The sequence below is a fragment of the Saccostrea cucullata genome, unplaced genomic scaffold, assembly GCF_032062105.1.
Source record: "Saccostrea cucullata isolate Sc308-1 unplaced genomic scaffold, CSIRO_AGI_Scuc_v1 ctg290, whole genome shotgun sequence".
Lineage (NCBI taxonomy): Eukaryota > Metazoa > Mollusca > Bivalvia > Ostreida > Ostreidae > Saccostrea > Saccostrea cuccullata.
In genome coordinates, this window is record NW_026927363.1 from 267,543 (window position 1) to 291,826 (window position 24,284).

The window sequence follows — 24,284 nt, forward strand, 5'->3', positions numbered from 1 at the left end:
CCTTCGGATGATCTGATGTACATTAAGATGAATGTGGGATTTATTCCCAAGCGATCGTCTCCAAGAGATGATGGAGCGACCCACAAATCCATGGGCTCCTCCTTGTCTAACGTCACTGCTATCAGCACCAAGATGGAGATCAAAGCCAAACCGAGGCTCCGCAGAAGTTGGTCCGTGACCCCGACCCTAGGTCACTCCTCCCCCACTATGAAGAGCACCATCTGTAGTGGCTACAGCTTCGGGCGACCGAAACTCAGCAGGAACATCTGGGGACATTCTCCAGAACCGACCCGAATACAAGAATTTGAGCCGAATCTTCCCGAGATGAAGGTGTCCCTGAAACTGATAGAGGTGCACACACACTCTGAGGTGGTACAAACTGACTGGCGGGCCAAAAAACCCAGGGAGTAAGTTACAGGGGGAACCTCACCTCTCTAAAACGGAACAAAAATTCAATCTTTTTACATAATATAAGTACCGGGGTATTTTGTTTTAAGATTGTCTTATTAATTTGTACTTCGATTGCAAACAACATATCACTACTCATCGTTGAGAATTTGGGACATTAAATTCTATTTCAATATTTAAAGAATTACTTTGTAGTGTTAAGTTTTAAAATTCTTTAAGGATTTGAGGTCTTTCTATTATCAGATTTTATTCAAGACAGTAGCTCAGTAAATACTTTAAATATCCTGTCAGTATTTCCAGTTAGAGTTTATCAGATAGTAGTCATGCCTTGATGACTTGTCTTTTTCTTCCCTCATTTGAATTAATACCTGCCATTGTAAACTTACCAATAATTGTGTATTGACATGCATAATCAGTCATTCTGTATCTTTGTTAGTAACACTTTCCTGAGTCAGTTTTCTAAATACCTATTTTCAAGAATTCACTTACATCTCAAAATTATACCAGTTTAGCAAGAAAAATAATCAATGATTTAGTTATCTGAAAAAATGGCAATTTACAAAACTGAACAAACCAATCCAACACAATTAAGTGTTCAGTTGAAGAATCTTCTCGAATCAAAATAAGGCCTTCCTATATCCTCAATTGGATTCACCATTTACCAATTGAAAGTCAAGTGAATTGATTAACAGCTATCTAAAGCCTTACATTTATGTGTCGGCCTTGGCAAAGTCTTTTAAGTTTACCTTTAATATTCAACTTCAAAGAACTTCTTGTGAAGGAGAATTAAAATTGTCAGCTTTTTCCTGCAACATTTTAAGGACACAGAGATTGGAACTTAGATTTCATGACAGTACTGAGAGTAATGAGAGGTTTTATACAGTTGTCTGATCTGTACTAATGACTGGGGATTAGATAAGGCCTCCTTAAGAGTGGTTTTAATATTACCATGGGTGAGGCAATTAAATTCGGAATGCCTCTTCCTTAGTTACAATCTACTTTTGTAATTTATATAGCAAACTTGGGTGTCTACCTTCAGTATTTGGTATATAATTATTATAAAAAATACCAAATTCTTAGACCTAAAAAAATGTCACACAGATAGAATTTAAAATTTTAGATTCTTTACTGACTGTCTAGATTAAAATATATACATGTATCAGTTTGATCAATTTCATATCTTAATTGTCTATGTGATTGATCAACCCTGTATATATCCTGAGTCAGTGGCTAGCAAAAGCTAGTAAGTGATTTACAAGTAAACTAGTTTTCATGAGAACTGATGATGCCTAGTATGGATCCGATGTAGTTAGAAGGTGGCCAGAAAGAAATTTTGCTAGAAGAACATAAAATTATAGCTGGCAGTCATGATTGAACCTGAATAAAAATGAGACATTTTGGTCTGAGGGGAAATTAAAATGTTATACTCTAAAAATAAATGTATGATTTGATATGCTGTAATTATTATTACCGGCCGCCAGGAGGCGGTCGGTTAGTTGATATGAAAGTTTTAAGTCGCCGTGCGTTTCTGCGGAGTTAGAACAATTTGAATAAAAATATTTAATAACATTCATCATTGTTCATATTATAGAATATTAAACAAAGATATTCTAAAAAGCAAAATAATCTTAAAATAAAATTTTTAGAAATAATTGGGTAAATATTTCATCCAATCCTGATTGACAAACTCCGACATTACTGAAGTGCGGAGAAAATGAGCACGAAGTGTCTTATGTAGGCATAGTCTAAAACAAAGACAACGTTGTATATCAACAATTTTACTTTCTCTTTTTAAACAGCCTAGACAGGATTTGTTGTACTTATTTTAAAATGCCGTGTATATTTATACATTTCCTATGGAAGTTTTTCAAAAATTTGATGAAATATTGATTTCTTAAAAGCACGGAATCGTACGACAATTTTGTCCATGAGGCTAGGATGAAGCGCGTTTTTACAATGTGCCAAGCATTTTCCCACCACATCTCAACACTGAAAGAGAAGAAATGTAGTGGTGGATCTAGATCGATTTGGGGGGTTCTTAACATCCTCTAAGAGAGTACCACATATTTCATATTTGTTCCGTTTAAATTAAAGTAAAACTATAGCTAAGTTTAAACTTTTGTTTTGTACTTTTATGTAACAATTACTTAAACATCAAACTTCCACCAGAGTTCATTTGTACGAAACTGCGTGCAGAGACGCAGAGGTCTATGGGCAGTTTGCTTACACATATAATATTGTACATGCATTATGCATGAAGAAAATCGGCAATGTCGCATGCAAGTATTTTATGTCACAAGGATATTTTAACAGATAAATATAAGACATTTTAAAAACAGATCACGCAAATTTCAGTTTCGAATTACTTCTATCAAAGGAAGAATTAATTGGTTTGCGGCCGATTTTTGACGCTTGCGTCAATATGTTTCTTGTGTTTCATTATATACAACTGAAACTACATTCTCAAAGAAGATGAGTCTCTTGTTCATTCAGTCACGACTCCTCCAGCAATAGATGCACTACAATTAATTCATTCTGACAGATCTCCTTTAAGTTGACAACATCAGTTTTTCTTTCCCTAAAAATCCCTAATCTGCTGAAATTAGATGTTAAGAGTTTATACTTTTTTTTCGTTATTTATTTAATATTAAGCCTGGTAGATAGGTCTACAGGGTACAAATTCTACCAAAACAATCCACTGAATTGATACAATAAACTTGTTTGTAAAATGAAGTACTTAAACCAGTTGTCTTTTTTTATACTCAGATTTAAAATTTTCACAATGCTTTATATATTGTGGTTCATTTGACCATGTATATACTTGTAATCTTACCCCAAGGGATTTTGGTATTTTATCATTTTATTTTTAGGATCAAGCATGAAAAAATTCTTGTGTGCTTGCTTATAAATAAAATTATGTTTAAATAACTTTGTTAAATAATTTATATAAAGTTCTAATGAGTTTGTTGTATTTTATATGAAGTTTTGCTGACTTTTCTGTTATTTTTTTTCCAGGAGAAAGCAGCTCCTGTCTATGAGTGAAGACAAGTCTAAGAAAATTTTGGAGGGAAAACTTGACAAATCTCAGGGCGAATTTGTTGGGCGGTCAGGTCTAACATACCAAACACAAGAGTCTGCTGCCTCTAAAAACCAGGTTAGAATCAGAGAAACAGAGTATTCAGCTTAGCTGCTTAACAAGACTGTTACATGAAAACAAAATATGGTAGTCTACAAAAGTCTTTAACCTATACTAATAGGAGTCATTTAAGAAATCACTGTCTAGTTAGTATAGTATGCCAGGGCATCAACGATAGTGGGAAACATGGGATAATTTGCATAAAAAGCCCGTTATGCATAAATTATCCCATGTATCCCACTTTCGTTAATGTCCCCGGCATACTATACTAACTAGACAGTGATTCCTTACATTTCCATTTCACTGTAAAATAAAATTGTAGATTTAGATTTTAAAAATGTAGACATAGATTTAAATCACGAGGACTCCCATGCCAATTTCAATAGTCCTCAGCCACTGACATCAAACTCAAAGGCAGCCGCACGAGATTTACATGCATATTTGGCCTCCTTAGTGTCAGACACAGAGACAGATGCGCACAAGATTTGCATGCATATTTGGCCTCCTCCTTAGCCACTGACCTATCCACATGCCTAATTTACATTGAATTTTGTAAAATTATCAAGAAATCAACTCCACTAACTTTCAAAGAGTTATCACAGAGAAAAAAATTAGAAATGGAAATATTTTAAGTTATCTATACAGAATAAGACAGGTTTATTACCTATAGAGAGTTTTGTTAAATCTGGGGAAAAAAGCATAATGTAATCTACTTGTTATTACATCTGTGTATGTTTATCATTTACTCAGAAAAAGGAAAATTACCACTGGGTGTATTTTTCCATTATAGATTTTAAATGAAAATACAGTACATATTTTGCTTTTTTATGTTTTAAGAACATAATCCAAGTAGTATTTTTAAGCTTTTGTTAAGGAAAAATGAAATCTTTTATTTAACTTTTTATCATGACTATCGGAAATTATATTGATTTATTTCAGAGGTAATATAATTTTTTTCTTCCTTGCAGGATTCTTCAAATAAAAAACAGTTTGCCAAAAACTATATCAGTGAAATCACAAAAGAAACTGTGTTTACAGACAGAAAGAAAAATGAATTTCTGAAACAATGGCCACTAATATTCCATGAAATGGTTTATAATGCCGTCACAGACATGTCGGACTCACAGGGTTACATGAAAAAATGTCTAGAGGAGCTAGAAAAAAGCTAGTGATGGCAGAAAACTAGATATAGTGGTGTAGAAGGATGCAGCCATTCATGGGCCACTTGGTGCAGGGCGTAGAGTAAATTATGTGCTGGAATTCTCAGGATGTAGAGCAGTGTTACAAAATGGTGAATGTTTGTTTTCAAGGAAAGTTCAGGCTGGATTTTATGTGTGATATATTAAAAAATGAAAGAGAGAGACACAGTGGCAGCTGAAATGGCAGCCGGTTGCTGTGAGACGTTTGACTTGGAGGAGATCCATTGTGGAGAGTGTAATTAGAGCAAAGGGTCAAGAGGTCACCTTCAAATGGACGGGTCAAGAGGTCACCTTAAAATGGACGTTCTTTGGTGACTGGTGACAGAGTCCTGGTTATGGTTATCAGGAGGAATAGTCTACAGGTGTATGAAAAGTTGTTTTAGAATTGTAATTTATAGTGCCATGCATGAAACATACATCTAGACAAATCTTTGATATCTCAGTCAAGTTTGGAACCCATGTCTTTCATGTTAAAAATGTAAAATATTTTATTATTTATGCCAGTGGACTTAGCTGCAGTAGTCATTCCATGACTGTCTCCCTTGAATGCACAAACAATATCCTTAATTACCAATATCTGTATCTTGTGTCATTTCTTTGTGCCAACAAATATGTTTATTTATATCAAATTGTTATCATGTTGTGTATGTATTGCAGGATAAGGAAATATTTAAAATGATATTTGGAGAGGTTGAGTAAATGTTGGTATTTTTTTCTCATTTTAATTTTGTGTACAGATATATTTTAAATACCAGTGAAAAGACCAAGAATTACACTGTACTTGATCATCACAGGACTTTGCAGCATGCTTTCTCTTCTAAATATCTGCATGGCCTTGCTCTTCTCTGAATGTAAATAAAATTTGATCACTAAAATACGAAATAATTAATTTTAACAAGGCTGTTAAATCAATTAAACTATGAAAAAAATAAACTGAAGCTTATTAATTATAACTGTTTTCCCATTCAGATTTGAACTTGAATTAAAATTTTTATAGATTTTGTTTTCTATATAACTTTGATTGAACAATTAAGTTTATATTTCCCTGACATTATTTTACATAAGCAGTACAGAGGTGCTGCTGTGTGGGGGAGAGTAGGAATACATATATAACTGTACACTTATTGTAACAGGACTCACACTGTGGAATCTTCCTGCTCACTGTGGTCAGATTTTATAATCTTCCAAAATACAAATTCACACACATGTATGAGATGAATGTAAATAGTAAAGTCCTGATTCATAAATCAGGTCAAAGAACTACAATCACAATTTTAAATCCATGAATGAAAGTATACTTTGTATGTAAGTAGTGTATCCTGCTCAGTTTTTCTCAAATTATTGTTTTGTGAAGGGAATATGTTGTATATAAGAGAAGTTGATTCAGAGAAAGTCTTGTAACTATACAAGCATGTATCAAAAATATGCCTGAATAGAACTGCTGGAATGATTTAACATTTACTTTAATCATGTTAATTTAAAAAAAATGTCTAAATATAATTTGTGGTAAAAATTTCACAGATGTTTTAGCTTTGCAAGATTAGAGGGAGTTAATAGGATTCCAGTTTCCCGAGACCAGAACTATTTCCCGAGGTGAAGTCGAGGGAGATAGTCCTGGTCAATGGGAATTGGAATTTCTTGTACAGGTTCAAATTTCAAAGCAGGGATTAGCTCACTTGACTAACATGGCTAAACAGGGACTATAGTCCATTTACAGCAATTTCTAGGGAATTAATCACATTCTAATTTATAGAGGGAAAAATCAATAGAGATACAATAAAATTACAATTTGATTTCAATGTTTATTTACTAAATGATGGCATTGTGTGAACATTATGTATGAGAGGAATATCACCTTGTCAAATAAATGGAGAAAACACGGTTTGCTCTCGTATTTTATTTTTTGTTGAAATGCAGTTGAGTGTTGATATCTTGAATACTTTAAAGTGGGATGGAAGTCCTAAGCCATATTTTTCTTGACAAATTATTACTCTAGTATCTTGAACACTTGGATATACCGGGTATATGAAATTTTTTTCATGGTCTCAAGTTTAAAATAATGAAATTTGACTGTACATCTGAATGTGAATGCTTAATTTAAAGCGATTTTAAGGATAAAGGGATATTTAACTGACAATAAAAGAGAAACTTCTTCTTTGAAAAATTGAATAGATAAAGATTTTGTCCCCATTAGAATTTGTTTCATTGACTATGGGAGTTATGTGACTGCAGATGATAACACATCTGGAGATAGTCCAACCTCTGACCTTTGTGAGTTGGTTCAAGTGATGCACACCTTTGATTTATGGTACGTGTACTTTTTGATTGAGGTGAGAGGCAAGCTTGTCCAAAGTAGGAAGTAAGTACTCTCTGGCAAAATGTTTTGTATTTTTTTTTAATGCAAGATTGTTTCAAACTTTTCTTTTCACATAAATTTGCTTCTAGATCACTGCATATGTTTCACCCAATGCAGCCTCAGACTTAGGCAAGAGGCAAAGGGGGGTCCTTATAATTAAAGGATTTCTACTCGCACCATGCCCCCAGAATATCGGGACAGCTACAGTACATGTATCTTAACAAGGAAGAAAAACCTGCTCTAGTAAACAGGAAGTCAAAAACAGGAAAACAAGAGGAAGTCTATTGTTATACCGAGATTGTGAAGGATGCATATTTTAAACATCTTGATGTGAACCCTTTTTTTTACTTAACAATTTAAAACTCTTTGTATTTGTAGCTAGAATTTCAAGTACATGTTACATAATCTACAAGGAAATGAAGGTAACCCATTTAATCAAATTGAATGCTCAATGGAGAATTTTAAGAAGGTCTCTCCCCATTACAAATAAATTCTTGTCCCTTAAATTACAGTCTATCATATACATGTACTCTGTATTTAATTGTATCCTATGGAATCCAGATAGGGCCATGTAATTCTCTATTGCATCATCAAGGCTTATGTCGATAGTATTATAAAGATGGTGTGATAATGATGAAGCAATGGAACGATAGTGCAATGACAATGATGCAATGGAGGACAACGCGATGCAGATGTTGAGATAGCCATGACACGATGGTGCAATGACAATGAAGCAATATTCACTATTGATTCATCATGCTATTACATCGTGTTATCGCATTGTCACATCATCCCTATCGCACCATAGCTCCATCGTCATCGCACCATCACTGGGCATTGAATCTATATGATCACCACATTTATCCCTCTTAAAGGTCTACTACTCCTGAAGACAGAAACAGAGACTCTTCCCTGGCAAGTCTTACACCCGTCACTTCCAAAGCATGGCTCCAAGTGTAACACGAGGGGAGAAAAACAGACCGGAATGGTATTCGAACTCAGACACCTGAATCTTCAGCAGGTGCTCTACCAAATGAGCTGGTCAGCAGTGATTGGACTTCTCAGACCAACACAGTACGCTACATTGTAATGTTTCAAAGAGATGAATACTTTTGTGAATTCATCGGATTTCAGCAAGCAATGCTAATCATACTACCCTCACATTTCATTTCCACAGAAAGCTTATAATGTTATTTCCAATGATGTAACACACTGTACTAGTATCTGAGTGAGAAGCTACTCTTGGGTTTTGAGAATTTTATTGATTTAGTAAATGCTAGCAGATTTGATACATGACAAAAGAAATTACACAGTAACAATCTAGTACAAAGGATAAATAGGTCACACTTCTTTGTGGTGGATCTAAGATTTTACTGTTATGTCATTTATTCATATACAGACAGATAAAAATTTCAATCTAATTCATTTCAGTTTAAAAATAGATACAGATGGTTTAGGAATGTAGAAAATAAATAAATATTAATATGTACAGTTCCTACGTTTCTGTAGAAGCATACACAAATATTTCATGCAATATGAAGCTTTATAAATATTTAAATAAAAATTTAATAATTAAATTCACAGCAAGTTTAATAAATATCTAATAAGTAACAAGAATCATTATCAAATATGATAAAAATTTGTATAATAGAAAAATTATTAAGCTATGTACATTTTGCCGTAGATGATGTTTTATCTGAGAAGAACATTGATTATGTAGAAAATTTTAAAATAGAGAAAAGTCATAATAATGGGAGTATTTTTATTACATATATTTGTACAACATCAAAATTTTGAATTATATTTACATTCCCAGGGAACTAAATCAAAGTTTCGTGTAATATTTACATACTTCAGGAACTAGTTATACAAGAAACACCGTCATTTAACTCCTCAATTATCTGCTAATACAAAGCAGGTTTGATATGGATACAATTAAGTGTGCTTTTTTTCTATTAAACTGCTAATAGAGATATGTGAGGCAAAAATTATCATACATGTAGACATAGTTATATTGAGCAAAATTCAAGATATCTGCTTTGCAAACACTTGATGACTAATACTCCAGATTTTAACAATTCACGGATACCCTGGGGAACAAAAACTCGGACAAGTGAACCGCGGGAGATTCTAAATCAACAATGTAACAATGGGGGAGTGAACACATCAAAAAAGTAACCAATTAAACAAAACAACAGGTCCATCACTTTTCAAATTTCGTAAATCGTGTATTGCACATAAGAGTCTCAAATAAAGCATGCAGATTGGTTTGGAGGTAATGCAGATTGGTTCAGGGGTGATGCAGATTGGTTCAGGGGTAATGTAATGGTCGAGGACTCCTTGCGAGTTGAAATTTTTCACTGTGAGGGAGGTAAAAGTTCTGCTTTATGTTTTGAAATCAGGTGGAGGGTGATAGTATTCGGGGGATACTGCTGGGAGGGAAGGTAATTATATAGTTCCGTTTAGTCAGTCTTTGCTGAGTTATCCATGTACTGTTTCTTCAGGGCATCTGTGGCTGCTTCGTTAGCCATGTCTTGTGCCACTTCTCCCGCTGTAACAAACAAAATATTCAGGTTATTTAATTAACAGTCAGTCATCTTGTTTTCTATTTATAAATGTACATGTTAATTTCAGAGACATTTTAAGGACTTTATAATATACATTGTATTTTATCTATTTACCAAGGGCTGTAGGATTTCTGTTTGTAATTTAGTGTAAATGAGAAAGACTTCATTTAAGTGAAAAACTCGTAATGAAAAATTTCAAAAGTATAGGCCTGATAATGATAATATATTAAGATGATTTCACAAGTAGGACAGGATTTTTTCACAAAATATTGAATTGTTTATGCATTACATTTCCTCTGATGTCTTTTTATTGAAAATTTGAAATACAAAACAGTGTTTAGAATTCCACAGAATCATCATTTTTTGTGGTGGACCAATGTTCATGGATCTCATAAGGTACCTTTACTAATGAATTTACATCCCCTAAACACGCTGTTCTGTCAATATACGTTATTCTCTTTAAATAAGTCAACCATGAAATTACAAACCCATAAAACAGTTGTGCTTAACCACAAACTTTGACCCCACAAATTAAAATGATTCCACATTATTGGAACATAAGAAAAATCTAAAAATTTAATCAATTAATAACTTAATGTACAAACGATCAACAAAGAAATCAGCAACTAGAAGCATGCAAACAAAAGCGTGCACTTAAAACAAAATGGCCCCATGGAAAGTATATGGAAAAATCCAATGGTTGAATATTTTGTATTTACACGAATCAGCTGATGAATATATTGTATCATTCATCATTCTTAGTAGTACTACATAAGTTACGATTTTCTGCAGAGACTAATAATTATAAATGCTTCAGTCCTCTTGTGAATTTAGAACATTAATTGATGCAGAGAAGATTCGATCAATCCATTGGATACGTTTTGAAGGGAATAATGAGGTTAAACTTTTCGTGGACTCACCCTGTTTCGTTGCTTTGAAAGCTATGCCAAACACTTAAGCACAGAAAAACAACACATTAATGACAGGCCAGTCTCCGTGTATACAGGAGGTTATCTTTATCTGGACAAGCAGAATCTGATTCTTATTTAATTTTCCGGATTTACAAAATGACACCATCTTTCTCCTAAGTAAGTGCAACACTAGGTTTGGCTAGCTTAGGTTAATTATAACAATACCTGCCTTATTTAAGCTTCTTTTTTGCTATTGAAATTTAAACAAAATAGAGTGTATTATTTATGACCAAAATAATGATTATTAGTTATCTTGAATTTTTCTCAGTCAGATTGAGTTCGAGACACGCAGGTTTGACTGTATGTCATTTCTGGATAATCACTTTAATTGTATATTATTCAAAAAAGATATAATAATCTATGAGTACAATTCAAAACTCAATAGAATGTTTTTAAAATTGCAGTGTTTTCAATAAGATTTTCAATACAAGGAAAAATAGATGGAATAGCAGGAAACCAGTCTCGGCGAGGGGTCTGGGGGCCGCCTTAGGCCCCCAGCGGGTCCAGGGCAGAGCCCTGGTAGGGGGCCCAGGGGGGCGAAGCCCCCCGGCCGAAAACGAAAATCAGCATTTTTGACTCATTTTCTTACCTGTCAGGCTATTAAAAAAGTACCATTTTTTCACATTCCTGTCACTATCAATTATCAAATTTTACCTTAAAAAGCCAATTAGAAAACATTTTTTACCTTTTCACAGATTTGTTTGGCAGTTTTTGACAGACTGAGTTTTTTTTTCTTCTGAAAACTAAGTGTCTATACAAACATATAGACAACTTAAGTATGAAATTCTAGTACAGACAATTGTCTGTGGTAGAATATTATACTGAAAATTCTACATATTTGTCCCTTTCACATAAATTAGTCAGGTCTTTTATTCAAAATTCAAAAAAAAATTATTTAGTTAAAAATGTAATTTTTTTTAACAATTTTTTAAATTTTTTTGTGATGTATAGTACCCTCCAAAAATTGAAATATTCTGCAATCTTAGACGTTTCATAAATTAATTTTAAAACTTATTTACTTTGGCATTTTCATTTGGTACAGATTGTCATAACAAAATAATTAAGAAAATGGAATTTGATACAAAATACTAGTACATTAAAACCTTCCCAAATGTGAAAATGATACTGTTCCTGTATTTCAAGATATCTTTACACGAATAAATGAGAATAAAATTTTACATTTTCAGTTTGAGAAAATTCTGCAAGAATTTCTACATGTACGTCTGAGTCACGATCAAAATAATAAGACTTTTATTCCTAATTATTTATTACGTCTTGGCATAACACTTGAGATTTTCAGTTTGAGGAAATTCTGTAAGAAATCAACATTTTTCGTAAGGTCTTAAAATTATATTTATTTGCTGGTTTTTTATCACCGGGGAACCCCTCACTTGATATTAAGGCTGCCGCATAATCAATTTTCAATCAAAATTATAAAACACAAAAAAATCTTTTTGGAAGGGACCATTCTTTATGCCTCTTAATGTATGTGATCTCAAACGCATTTGTTACAGCAGCAGCAGCACGTTTCTCCACAACTTCGCTCAAATAGTCGTTGTCCGCGCCGCCATTGCATGACACGATCGATCTAATCAAACTTCCTTGAAAAAAGAACTCAAGGGAAGTTAAAATCGATTATCAAATTGCTACTCTAAATCATGGAAATAGTTTTATATCTCAGCCCCAGCAAAATCTTAATGCAGCCATATATTGAAAACACTGAATTGATTAGTTTTATATCTATTGCAGCCATATATTCAACAGCAGTAAAAATTGACAAATAACAATGTAAAGGCAATACATTACAAAAATAAAATATATAATTTATACATTTATGTATGCATAAAGGTAGTTGCAAAATTAAACAAAATTTGAGAGTTGTCTCCACTTACCTTCCTTGGCGGCATCGGAGGCGCGGTCGAGGGCGCTGTCGATTCTCTTCTCATAGCGGAGGATAAACGGTCTGATAAATCTAAAGTAGAGCACCTGGGAGCCGTTGTATGATGAGGGAGCCATACACCACACCAGGAAGATACACTGAAATATAAAAACATACAAAGGGAGGTAGATACACATTGTACAGACCAAGAAGAAACACTGGAGTCAAACTGAAGATCAGATATCTCCATTCCTTTATAATGGGAATAACTTTCTTCTCTTTTATTATTTCTGACCCTTAATGCTGGTTGAACAGTCTCAAACATCTGTTTTACTGACTTCGTTAAACATTACCTGTAAAACTGTTTGCAACTGTAGAATCAGTACAGTATTAACAATCCAAAATAACACATGTAATGACAGTTATTTCCTAAATCTGTGAGTTCTCATTCAAACCTTTGATTTTATTCCCTAAGTTCTAGATTAAAAGCTCACCTTTAGAAGCCAGTAAAATGGGATCCAGAATAAAAAGATGTCTGTGAAGAATTCTAGGAGAGCGAAAAAACTGTAGACGACCCAGTATATCAGCCACACGGTGTCATCATCTTTGTTTGTGCTTTCTACGGCCTTAAATCTAAAAGTTATGCATACTTATGTCATACATGTTAGCTGTTTATTTGACATATTTGTCATGATAAAATACAATCCTAACAAAATGTGTAATGACAACAATTCATAGTTGAAGACCTTAAAAAAATATTACATATAAACTGATATCTATGACAGTAAGTCTGTAATATTGATTTTTTATCTCCATTGTTTCTACAACAGCTTGACAATGTATGCTATTGATGGTGTATTTACTTACGATGCATAAGCTGACCGGACGGTGTTGACAGAGGAACTTGCGAAAATCTTACTAAATCGAGCGATCGTAATCTTTCAAAAGCTTTTCTGCATCTTGCAATGGCTTCTCGATTAATACAAGTGCCAATTTAGAGAGAACGTTCTATCGTTTATAAATACACAGTATATTCACTATGTAGCAAAATAAACATGGGCAATAACTCGAACTCAGTACATTAAATTTACAGGCGAATGCAAACATGGCTAGAAAAAACGTAAAGAAAAAGGAGAGAAAAATATAAGGTTTTAAACAAAATTCTGTGTGAAAATATATAAGATTGTCAAGGTAGCTTCCATCTCAATTAATGTATATATTTTTAAATTAAGTTTCATAAAATATGGTACTTTTTCATGCATAAGAATCATAAAATTCTAAAGGTTAAAAGGAGAGAGGGAATTCTGTTATATATCTTTATCTCAATTAATGTATATAGCAACACATCATTCTAAAGGTTGGGAATTATTTCTTTATCATGGCAACACATCAAATATTTTTCTTTAAAAACCGAACTGGGAAATCCTACACAGCATGAAATCTGAATTTTTTTTATTTCTATTTTCTCTCTCTCATATTTTACCTTTTTCTTGGGAAAAAAGAATTAATTGTCAAACTAGGGAGAACTACCACCTAAAATTTTATTTTCTAAAATTTTATGTTCTTTAAAATACTGGTAAAATGATCATCATTATCCTTTAATTCTTAACATTTAACATAATTTTTCTTGGACAGGTATTTATACATGTGTATTCGATTGATACTAAAAATTATGAACTCCCGGATTAATATAGATGGAATTTCTTTAATAAGGATAAAATGTCCTACAGACCAAATTTAAACAATTGTGACAAGAGCCTGTCCTGAAACCCATTTAGAATTAGATTTTTCTGACTGAGATTGGTTCAGCTGAATTTACTGTGAAACTTGCATCAAACAAGAGAGAAAGAGAAGTATGGGATTATACTTAATTTTGGTTTTCCAGATTATGAACATGATTTTTCTTTTCATTTGTTTTAAAATACTATTTGTAGCGGTCCATTTTAAACTGTCACCTTTCCAGTGCTGTATGCATTTACTTTGAAATGGGTGTAAAAGATCCCATGTGATAGTGTCCTGTTAATATGAATTGTGATCACGTTTTAAAGGCGTGCAGATTTCAAATTCTTTTATCATTGCAAAATTAACATCTTTAACAAAAATACCCCTAGAGGCTGAATCGGTTAAAACAAAACATATTCTAAACTATACTCGAGATGCTAAATTAGAAAATTACAAAGAAAAACAGGGATTGTAATTAACAGAACAGCTGTTGAAGTGAACACAGATCACGTCACAAGGATCAAGTATATGATGTTGGAAAAAAAATACCGATAGCAAGGTAAAGTCTGCGCACGCCCGTCTTCTGCTCCACCTTCTCAAGAAGGTCTGTGAAGCCATTCTTCTCGTGCAATATCTTATCTAGTTTAGCCTTCCAAGTCTCCACGTTCTGTTGAACAGCGCTGGCCATGATGAGGTTTTGGGCCTATCTCCTTCCCAATCGTATGACGTCACACAGGAAAGAGTGTTCAAATCAGTGCAAGTCAAACGCTTTGTTTATCTTTAGGGATTTTCTCAAAATATATTATTTCAGAAAAATAAATAAGTCGTACATAGTTTTAAAGATCGAAATCGCTATTTACTGATAAATGATATAACTATTAACATTATCTCAGGTTGAAATATGAAATACATTTTTATTTTATTTTCTCTAGATTATAGAAATAATATTTATGGTCCTTAAACAATACAGTAAATCTTCTACGACATAGTCATGGAGAGAATTACCATGCGCTTTTTGTTACCACCTTCTCTGATGATTTATTTTGTTGACAAATTTATGAAAGTTCCATCAGCCATGGTAAACTTTATATTACATATACTTCTCTTTAAACGCATTTAATTTTGATACTGGTTAAGGAAAATCCCTGTGTCTTCACTCAAATAACTCTACTACAGCAAGCTAGGCACAATGAACTAAAAATGATCAGTGCATGATTATCTATTGAAAAATCACATGTTTACTCCTCAATTCTTTTATATGTACATAAACATGTATATTAGGTTTGAGGTGCAAAGAAATGGAGAGAAGGAGTCCTTCATCCCAGGGCCTTAACAATGCCAACTCGGGTTTCACTGTGGACTCGCGCTTCGTGGATCTTAAACCGCTGGGGTTTGGAGGGAGTGGGGTGGTCTTCTCAGCAACTGACAGTGACTGCGACAAAGCTGTGGCCATCAAAAAACTTGCCTTCCATGACAAAAAAAGCTGCAAATATGCATTACGTGAGATCAAGATAATGAGGCGACTCAAGCATGAGAATGTTGTGACGGTGTACGAGATCCTGGGACCAAATGGGCACCAGCTGTCTGGTCACTCTAACAACATCCCACTGAACGAACTGACGTCACTGTACTTAGTTCAGGAGCTACTGGACACTGACCTTCAGCAACTGATTCAGTGTCAGGTGCTAACGGAGGAACACGTCCGCCTCTTCCTGTATCAGCTCATCAGGGGACTTAAGTACATCCACTCTGCTAACGTCGTCCATCGCGATCTCAAACCCTCCAATCTCCTCATTAACATCGAGGATCTCACGCTGAAGATCGGGGACTTTGGACTCGCCAGAATCGTGGACATGGAATACTCACACAAGGTACCTAGGTGACCATGTTGTGGTGAAAGATGTTGTCTTGATGTAATTCAGAAATATTTCTTGATGTCAGGAAAATAAAACTGATTTTGAGAAGTAGTGTGTGATTATATTATGTTGCCTTCTAATTAAAAGTTGTTCATATCTTTGATTACTTGGTATATGTATCCTAATAACAAGTCAGTAAATTTAAGTTTATCTTTTTATTTGTAGGGTTATTTGACAGATGGTGTGGGGACTTGTTGGTACCGTTCCCCGGAGCTGATTATCTCCCCTCGAGACTACACCAAGGCTATAGATATGTGGAGCGTCGGCTGTATTTTTGCTGAGATGCTGACGGGAAAATCACTTTTTGCGGGAGGAAATGAAATGGACCAGATCGGGAAAATCTTGGACGTGACTCACCTGAGTGACAATGAATGGAATACCTTGACTCAAGTGTTACCAATCAGTGTCCTTAGAAGTAGGTCAAGGCCACCCAAGACAGCACTGAAGTCAAAGTTCAAGGAACTGACAGAAGATGGTAAGCATATTGTGATAAATAATATATGTAGTCGTTAGGTTTTTCCACAAATTAGATTACAGTACAACTTGATATCTGTTCCTTCATATTTGTTAAAAATTATTACAGTTTAGTATTAAACATGTTTAACCAGTGATTGGGAAGGGCTTGCGCCATGCGCCATAGTCGCATTGAAGTGAAAAATGGTGCATTAAATCAATCAATCATGGCGCCAAGGTGCGCATTCAATTTTTAGTGATGTTATTTGGAAATATTTTGTATATGACTTTCTTATTTTACTTTCATTTTAAATGCAGTCAATTTAAAACAACAAATCCCACTGGTTGAAACCTGTCAAAAAATACTTCCGGTTAAACAAAGTTTCGTTCATTTGTATGTAGGGCTGTTCTCTTTCCAAAACTCTCGTAATTTTAACACAAAATAGGGGTTAGTTATATTCTAAGCAAGTTCCTTTAAATTTGCTGCATTTCATGCATTCAAATTGGATTTGGTTAATTAAAAACGTGTTGTCTCTTATATTTCATATTTGTTTTTCACTTGGTTATTTCTTGAAAAGGCCCTTCAGATTACATTGTTGGCCTATTCATTTTCAAAATGGCCCATCAGAAATGTTGATAGTTGCGCCATAGTCCCATTGACCTTTCTGACCTTCCCAATCACCGTTTAACTACACTGTATAAATGATTTCTTAGCTGTGATTCAATTTTTTGTTAACACTTGAAAATAGTCTAAGAGCAGAAACTCTGGACTTCAGGGCTAGCAGGATTTTAGTATGAGTATTATACATGTACACTGATAAAACTCAATTTTAAGGTATATTAATCAAGACAAGGATTGTCTTTCATAGTTTCGAAAATCATTTATTTTGTCACTAGTTTTAAAAGAGACCTATTTTTATGTTCCCCAAACGGAGTTTGGGAACATATTGTTTTTACTCGGTTTCTTATTATTATTATTATTAAGGTCTTCCGTCTTCAGCGGAAGACCTTCTTGTTATTCTTAGGTTTCTTTTCCACTATTTTTATTATTTTTATTGTTTTTTTTCTTACCGATTTTGTGTACACGATTTCTCAGAAACGGCTCGTTCGATTTTCATGAAACTTTCAGGACTGATAGAACATCAAACAAAGCTGATATATAATTTTTTGTTTTGATGACGTCACTTCCGGTTTTGAGATTTTTGCGATTTAGTGATTTTCAGGGGGTCAGTTTGTCCGCGAGTTTTCTCAAAAACAGCTTAAGATAGAAACTTGAGTTTTTGAGCAATGATAGAGCAATGTCTGTAGATGTGACATACGCATTTCATTTTTACCGGAAGTGCTGCACGACGACGCTCGCTATGATCCAAAAAAGGGCATGTCGAGAATTTTAAAATTTCTAACACCTTTTCTTCGATATCTTTTCACATACAAATATTTTGTAAAGACATGTAGAACAAAAGAAGTGTAGAATAACATGATCTTTCAAATGATATCTCGAAAAAAGGGCTGGCCCCTAAAATAAAGGGCCTAGAGGGGCCGAAAGTTTTTCATTTATATCTCAAAAAGTATTGAGAATTTGTAATACGTTTAAAAAGCAAAGTTGTTCAAAATGTCAAGCTTAATCTATTGGAGTCGACAAAATGCGTCCGGCGACGTCACTTCCGTCATACCGGAAGTCGTCAGAATATGCATATTTTTGCCTTTCTTGACATATTTTTGGGTAATAGATGTATCTGGAAGCATAAAACATAATTTTCTGTCCGTTGAAATCACTTCCGAACAAACCGGAAATGACCGGAAGAAGCCAAAAATAGCTTATTTTTGAAGGTTTAAATGCAAAATAAAAATTATAAAGTCAATGGAGACCACTTAGCTCATTTGCTTTCATTTGTTGACGTCACTTCCGGTCAAAACAGGACGGAAGACCTACTCGTTGCTTTGCAACGAGCTTTGCTCTAGTATTATTATTATTATTATTGTTTTTTTTTCTTACCGATTTTGTGCACGCGATTTCTCGAAAACGGCTGGATAAATTTTCATGAAACTTTCAGGACTGATAGAACATCAAACAAACCTGATATATAATTTTTTGTTTTGATGACGTCACTTCCGGTTTTGAAATTTCAGCGATTTAGTGATTTTCAGGGGGTCTCATTGTCCATCATTTTTCTCCAAAATGCCTTAAGACAGAAGCATGAGATTTTCAGCGATGATAGAGCAATGTGTGCTCTTTTGTCACACACCACTCTTTTTCTCCAGAAGTGCCGCACGTCGGCGCTCGCTATGGCTCGAAAAAAGACCTATTGGGAATTTAGGAATTTTTAACACATTTTTTGCAATATCTTTTTACACGTAAATATTTTGTAAAGACATATAGAATTAAAGTTGTGAAGAATGTCACGATCTTTCGAAAGATATCAACGAAAAGGGGCTGGCTCCTAAAATAAAGGGCCGAAAGGGGCCGAAAGTTTTTCCTTTATATCTCAAAAAGTATTGAGAATTTGTAATACGTCAAAGAAGCAAAGTTGTTCTAGATATCAAGCTTTATCGAATGGTGTCGTCAAAATACGTCCGGCAACGTCACTTCCGGTCAAACCGGAAGTAGTCAAAAATTGCAAATTTTTGCTGTTCTTGACAGGTTTTCGGGTAGCATATGTCACTGGAAGCTTAAATCTGAATTTTCCGTCCGTTGACGTCACTTCCGGTCAAACCGGAAGTAGCCAAAATGGCTTATTTCGAAGGTTTTGATGCAAAATTGAAATTATAAAGTCACTGGAGACTACTTAGCTCATTGCTTTCTTTTGTTCACGTCACTTCCGGCACATCCGGTCAAAACCGGACGGAAGACCTACTCGTTGCTTTGCAACGAGCTCGGCTCTAGTTATTATTCTTTTTTTTCTTCTTTGTTCTCCGGTACTTTTTTGTCCGCGAGTGTTCTCAGAAACTGTTCACCCAACTAAGCTAAAACCTTTTTAGGGTTAATAGGTGTGTAGTGTAGGTGTGCGGAACGAAGGTCATTTTGCGCGCATACGCATGCACGTGCGTGCGCGTGATATGAGTGAAATGACTGATATACTTAATATAGCTATAACTTTTACATTTTTTAATGAAATGATTTGAAACTCGTTATATAAAGATATATTAATAATGTAGATAATGTGACACTGTCAAATTAGCACGAACTCACGCGCATGCACGTGCGCTTTGATCTGATTGGCTGAAACAAAAATCTCAATATCTTCTCTGTTTTTTGACGAAATGCTTTGAAATTTAAAACATAGGCATACTTTAGGATATCCTACAATATGGTATATAAGAATTTTCATCAAATCACGCGCATGCACGTGCGCTGCAATCTGATTGGCTGAAACTTTAAATGGCTATAACTCCCTTGTTTTTCAACCTAACAGCATGGGATTTAGAATATAGACAAACAAAATGGACTCCTAGAAGAAAGTATGGTCATCATGAACATGTTTGCACGTGCATGAACGTGCGCTTCACTCTGATTGGCTGAAACAAAAATTTCAATATCTTTTTTGTTTTTTGACGAAATGCTTTGAAATTTAAAACATAGGCATGCTTTGGGATATCCTACAATATGATATATAATAATTTTCATCAAATCACGCGCATAAACGTGCGCTGCAATCTGATTGGCTGAAACTTTAAAAGGCTATAACTCCCTTGGTTTTCAACCAAACAGGATGGGATTCAGAACATAGATAGATATTATAGACTCCTACAACAGGGAATGGTCATCATGCACATGTATGCACGTGCGTGCACGTGAAATGAGTAAAATTCCAAATACACTAGATTAAACATATTTTTGGATTAAACGCTTTAATATTTAGTATATTAGAATATATCAATAGTGTAGACAAGATGATATGGTCATTACGCACATGCATTCAAATGCGCATGCGTGCAATGCTGAAATTGAATACTTCTGGTAAAACTTTGTTAAAGTCTTAAATGTATCGCGTTTGTCTTATTTAATGAAGCTTACAGGGAATAAGGCACCCAAAGGGAGTTGGGGAGCGTTTGGGGAACATCTGTAACGGTTCCCGTTACAATTAGCCCTAGTTAATTTAGTGTTCTGTCTTGGAAATATAGTTTTGCATAAATATTGTATGAGAAACTTCAAACTTATCCAGATTATGACCATATACACTGTACTTTTGACTACAGACTGATTTTAATTCTTTACCAGCCCTGGATCTATTATCCAGATACTAGTGACTACAGGCTACAGGTACAATGTAGTTTTGTTTGTTTTTGTTAACAGCCCTGGATCTGCTGGAGAACCTGCTCCTGTTCAGTCCAGACGCCCGGATCTCCGCGGAGGACGCCCTGGATCATGTGTACCTGTCTGAGTACAGGTGTCCTGAGGATGAACCCAGTGTACTCAGGTCATTCCACGTGGAGAACGAGGTCAGTTGACACATCAGCTGTCATTCTGTGTGTCTCACAATAAGAGTATTTGTTGTGAATAGTGATGCTGTAAATTTTATTATCTATGCTAGGAGTGAACTTAACGTAATTATTTTAAGGATAAAAAGTGTGAATATCAAATAGATTTTTTAGGCATAATTAGGACTGTGTTTATATACAGGATATGTATTTGATTACAGGTGGACGAACTATCACCTAAAACCTTGAGACGGATGCTCGGGAGTGAGGTATCAGAACCCATCATTCCTTGTGGTCAAACCTGTGATAATAACAAAATTACAGATTCCATCGCAACAAACCGAGTCGCTGCCAAAAATCTGGAGAACGTATCCAGATCTTCATCATCAGAGAGTTTGTCAGACATTGTAGATAACAAATACAGCGACATCACTCAGCTCCTACAAATATCGGAGAAACTTAATCTTCTGGAAAATTCTTCCCATTCACAGAAGGAGCTTTCTCTCCAGGTAATTGTGAACCTTCCTGACGAGGAAAATAAAAAAGAGCAGCTATCTCCCAAAGAGGAGAAAAACGGGCATCATCCTGTTACTAAAAATAGCCCCCACTTGACGTCTCTGCAACCAAGAGATGATGGGAAACCATCTGAGAGCAGTATTAGCCTGCTACCTATAAAGCAGCCCAACTCTCATATCGCAGTGAAAAAGGACCTTCCAAAATTCCAGATCTTTGAGTCAAAGGACAACGATTCCCATGTAGATAGATATACTTCATCAAACTTTTACTGTGAAAATGCATCAAACTATTTGAATGCAGATTTGTCAAGAGATGAAAAAGCAGATGAAGTGCAGCAAAAAATATCCAAAAATCTAGTATCTAAAAAGAAATCAGCCAATCAAAGACAGAAAGACCGACTTAATGAGGAGAGGCGTGCTGAATCACCACGCGAAATCCTTCAAAAAGTTGAGAAAAATCGACCGAGAGCTGACACAGATAAGTACACAGATGGTAAATCCAAGACCAGGCACAAACCCAAGGGAGAGAGCTGGAAAGAAGAGAAAATGAAGAGAAATAAGATTGATAAAAATCGTGAGAGTTCCGAAAGGTCGCAGGATTTTGATTCCATGTATAGGTTGCCAACAGAACATTTATTACATCGGCGAGCTCGGCGGAATGACGATCGGTTATCTAATCGCGTGGAGTCGCAGCTGAGAATACACGAACAGAGAAACTCGCAGCTGAAGCTCGCGGAACTAGAGAAGGACAGGTGTATAGGAGCGATGGGGGGGTGTCACCCCTCGTCCCCGGGGTCAGGGGACTCTCAGGAAGACATCCCCGCCCTGATGGGGGAACACCGAAGTAGGAGCAGCAGTGGCAGCTCGGAAACCGACTCCAACTTCATCACCGATTTCCCGCGAAGATCCGAACACTGAAATATTAACTTCATATCATGAAAATTATATGCATTGATAGTATTTAATTAATTCATTATGCAGCAGAACAATATGACAAGGTTGATTGTGCCATTTAACAGACATAGTTAAAACAGAAGCACTAAAAGAAATACTATAACAGCAATTGTTAATTGCCTTTTAACTGCATTTTCATTTTATTTAATGATATATCATAATGATATAAGGTTTGTGTGCATTTGTGTATGATATTAAAGTAAATTAACAATAATATTATTCCTCTACAGTTATTTATATTACACTCCATTCTTCAGATTTTATGAATAAAGTGTATACTTAGATAGGGTACTTCAACATGTTCAATGAGTTTTAGTTACTGTAAACCAACTTTTATTTGTGACGATTTATTTTGCAATAGGGGGTAAAGTAGTTTGTGATGATTAATTTTCATGAGTAAGCCTTTTTTGGATCTGTTGTTAATAGACACCGTAACTTTAATTTAACAGTACTGTTTTGTTTTGTTTAAAACTTGCTGGTTCTACAGCAGCATCAGTAAAAGTTATCTATCCCTAAACAAAATATCAAGTTTTCTATTCATGACTGAATGTAAAAATTTAAAAGTTAAAGACTTAAAAAAAAACTTAAAAGAAGTAAAGATCTTAATCCACACTTAAGCTGTCTTTAAACTATAAGAAAAGGTGTCTATCTCTAACTAGATGTAAAGTGTCTATCTCTAACTAGATGTAAAGATGTCTATCTCTAACTAGATGTAAAGGTGTGTCTCTAACTAAATGTAAAGGTGTCTATCTCTAGCTAGATGTAAAGGTGTCTATCTCTTACTAGAAGTAAAGGTGTCTATCTCTAACTAGATGTAAATGGGTCTGTCTCTAACTAGATGTAAAGGTGCCTATCTCAAACAAGATGTAAAGGTATCTATCTCTAACTAGATGTAAAAGTGTCTATCTCTAAACTAGATGTAAAGGTGTTTGTCTCTAACTAGATGTAAAGGTGTCCATCTCTAACTAGATGTAAAAGTGTCTCTCTCTGAATAGATGTAAAGATGTCTATCTCTAACAAGATGTAAAGGTGTCTATCTCTAACTAGATGTAAAGGTGTCTATCTCTAACTAGATGTAAAGGTGTCTATCTCTAACTAGATGTAAAGGTGTCTATCTCTAACTAGATGTAAAGGTGTCTATCTCTAACTAGATGTAAAGGTGTCTATCTCTAACTAGATGTAAAGGTGTCTATCTCTTACTAGAAGTAAAGGTGTCTATCTCTAACTAGATGTAAAGATGTCTATCTCTGACTAGAAGTAAAGGTGTCTATCTCTAACTAGGTGTAAAGCTGTCTATCTCTAATTAGATGTAAAGGTATCGATCTCTAACTAGATGTAAAGGTGTCTTCGTCTTACTATAAGTAAAGCTCTCTCTCTCTCTCTCTCTTTCTTTAAGTAAAGGCTTATATTTCTCACCAGATGTAAAGGTGACTATCTCTAACTTGATGTACTCGTAAAGGTGTCTATCTCTAACTAGATGTATAGATGTCTATCTCTATAACAGTACTAGAATTAAGTAAAGGTGTCCATCTCTAAACTAGATGTAAAGGTGTCTAATCTATTAATTAGATGTAAATGTGGTTTTTTTTAACTAAATGTTAAGATATCTATCTTTAAACTAGATGTAAAGGTATTTTTCTGAATCTCTTAATGGGAGTCTATCTCTAAACTAGATGTAAAGGTGTTTATCTCTAAAATAGATCATTGTCGCAAGCCAGGGGTCCTGGGTCATATTCGTGTGATCCCTAAAGGGACGTCTTTCAGAAAAAATACAAATCTTGATTGTTCA

General features: G+C 34.6%; 3 protein-coding genes across 8 annotated transcripts in view; 2 read left to right on the forward strand and 1 right to left on the reverse strand.

The window, feature by feature from the left end:
- The window catches only part of LOC134274226 (leucine-rich repeat-containing protein 49-like), a 46,181-nt gene extending 39,562 nt beyond the window's left edge, over nt 1-6,619 (forward strand). For all 6 annotated transcript variants that reach the window (XM_062756486.1, XM_062756488.1, XM_062756487.1 and 3 more), the window contains 2 exons: nt 3,424-3,562; nt 4,513-6,619. In XM_062756486.1, coding sequence (XP_062612470.1) covers nt 3,424-3,562; nt 4,513-4,713 — 340 coding nt within the window. In that variant the 3' untranslated portion in view covers nt 4,714-6,619. The remainder of the gene's footprint in view (nt 1-3,423; nt 3,563-4,512) is intronic.
- A 1,722-nt stretch (nt 6,620-8,341) lies between these two features.
- On the reverse strand, nt 8,342-14,989 carry LOC134274214 (receptor expression-enhancing protein 5-like). Its single transcript, XM_062756464.1, has 5 exons — nt 14,785-14,989; nt 13,011-13,165; nt 12,530-12,674; nt 10,587-10,619; nt 8,342-9,650 (listed from the first exon to the last, which is right to left on the reverse strand). Exons 1-5 carry the CDS (start codon nt 14,924-14,926, stop codon nt 9,562-9,564), a joined length of 564 nt encoding a protein of 187 aa, XP_062612448.1. The 5' UTR covers nt 14,927-14,989; the 3' UTR covers nt 8,342-9,561.
- A 241-nt stretch (nt 14,990-15,230) lies between these two features.
- On the forward strand, nt 15,231-22,714 carry LOC134274230 (cyclin-dependent kinase 12-like). The gene is made up of 5 exons (XM_062756495.1): nt 15,231-15,316; nt 15,520-16,109; nt 16,320-16,629; nt 20,902-21,047; nt 21,248-22,714. Exons 2-5 carry the CDS (start codon nt 15,537-15,539, stop codon nt 22,457-22,459), a joined length of 2,241 nt encoding a protein of 746 aa, XP_062612479.1. The 5' UTR covers nt 15,231-15,316; nt 15,520-15,536; the 3' UTR covers nt 22,460-22,714.
- Nucleotides 22,715-24,284: the final 1,570 nt, after the last annotated feature.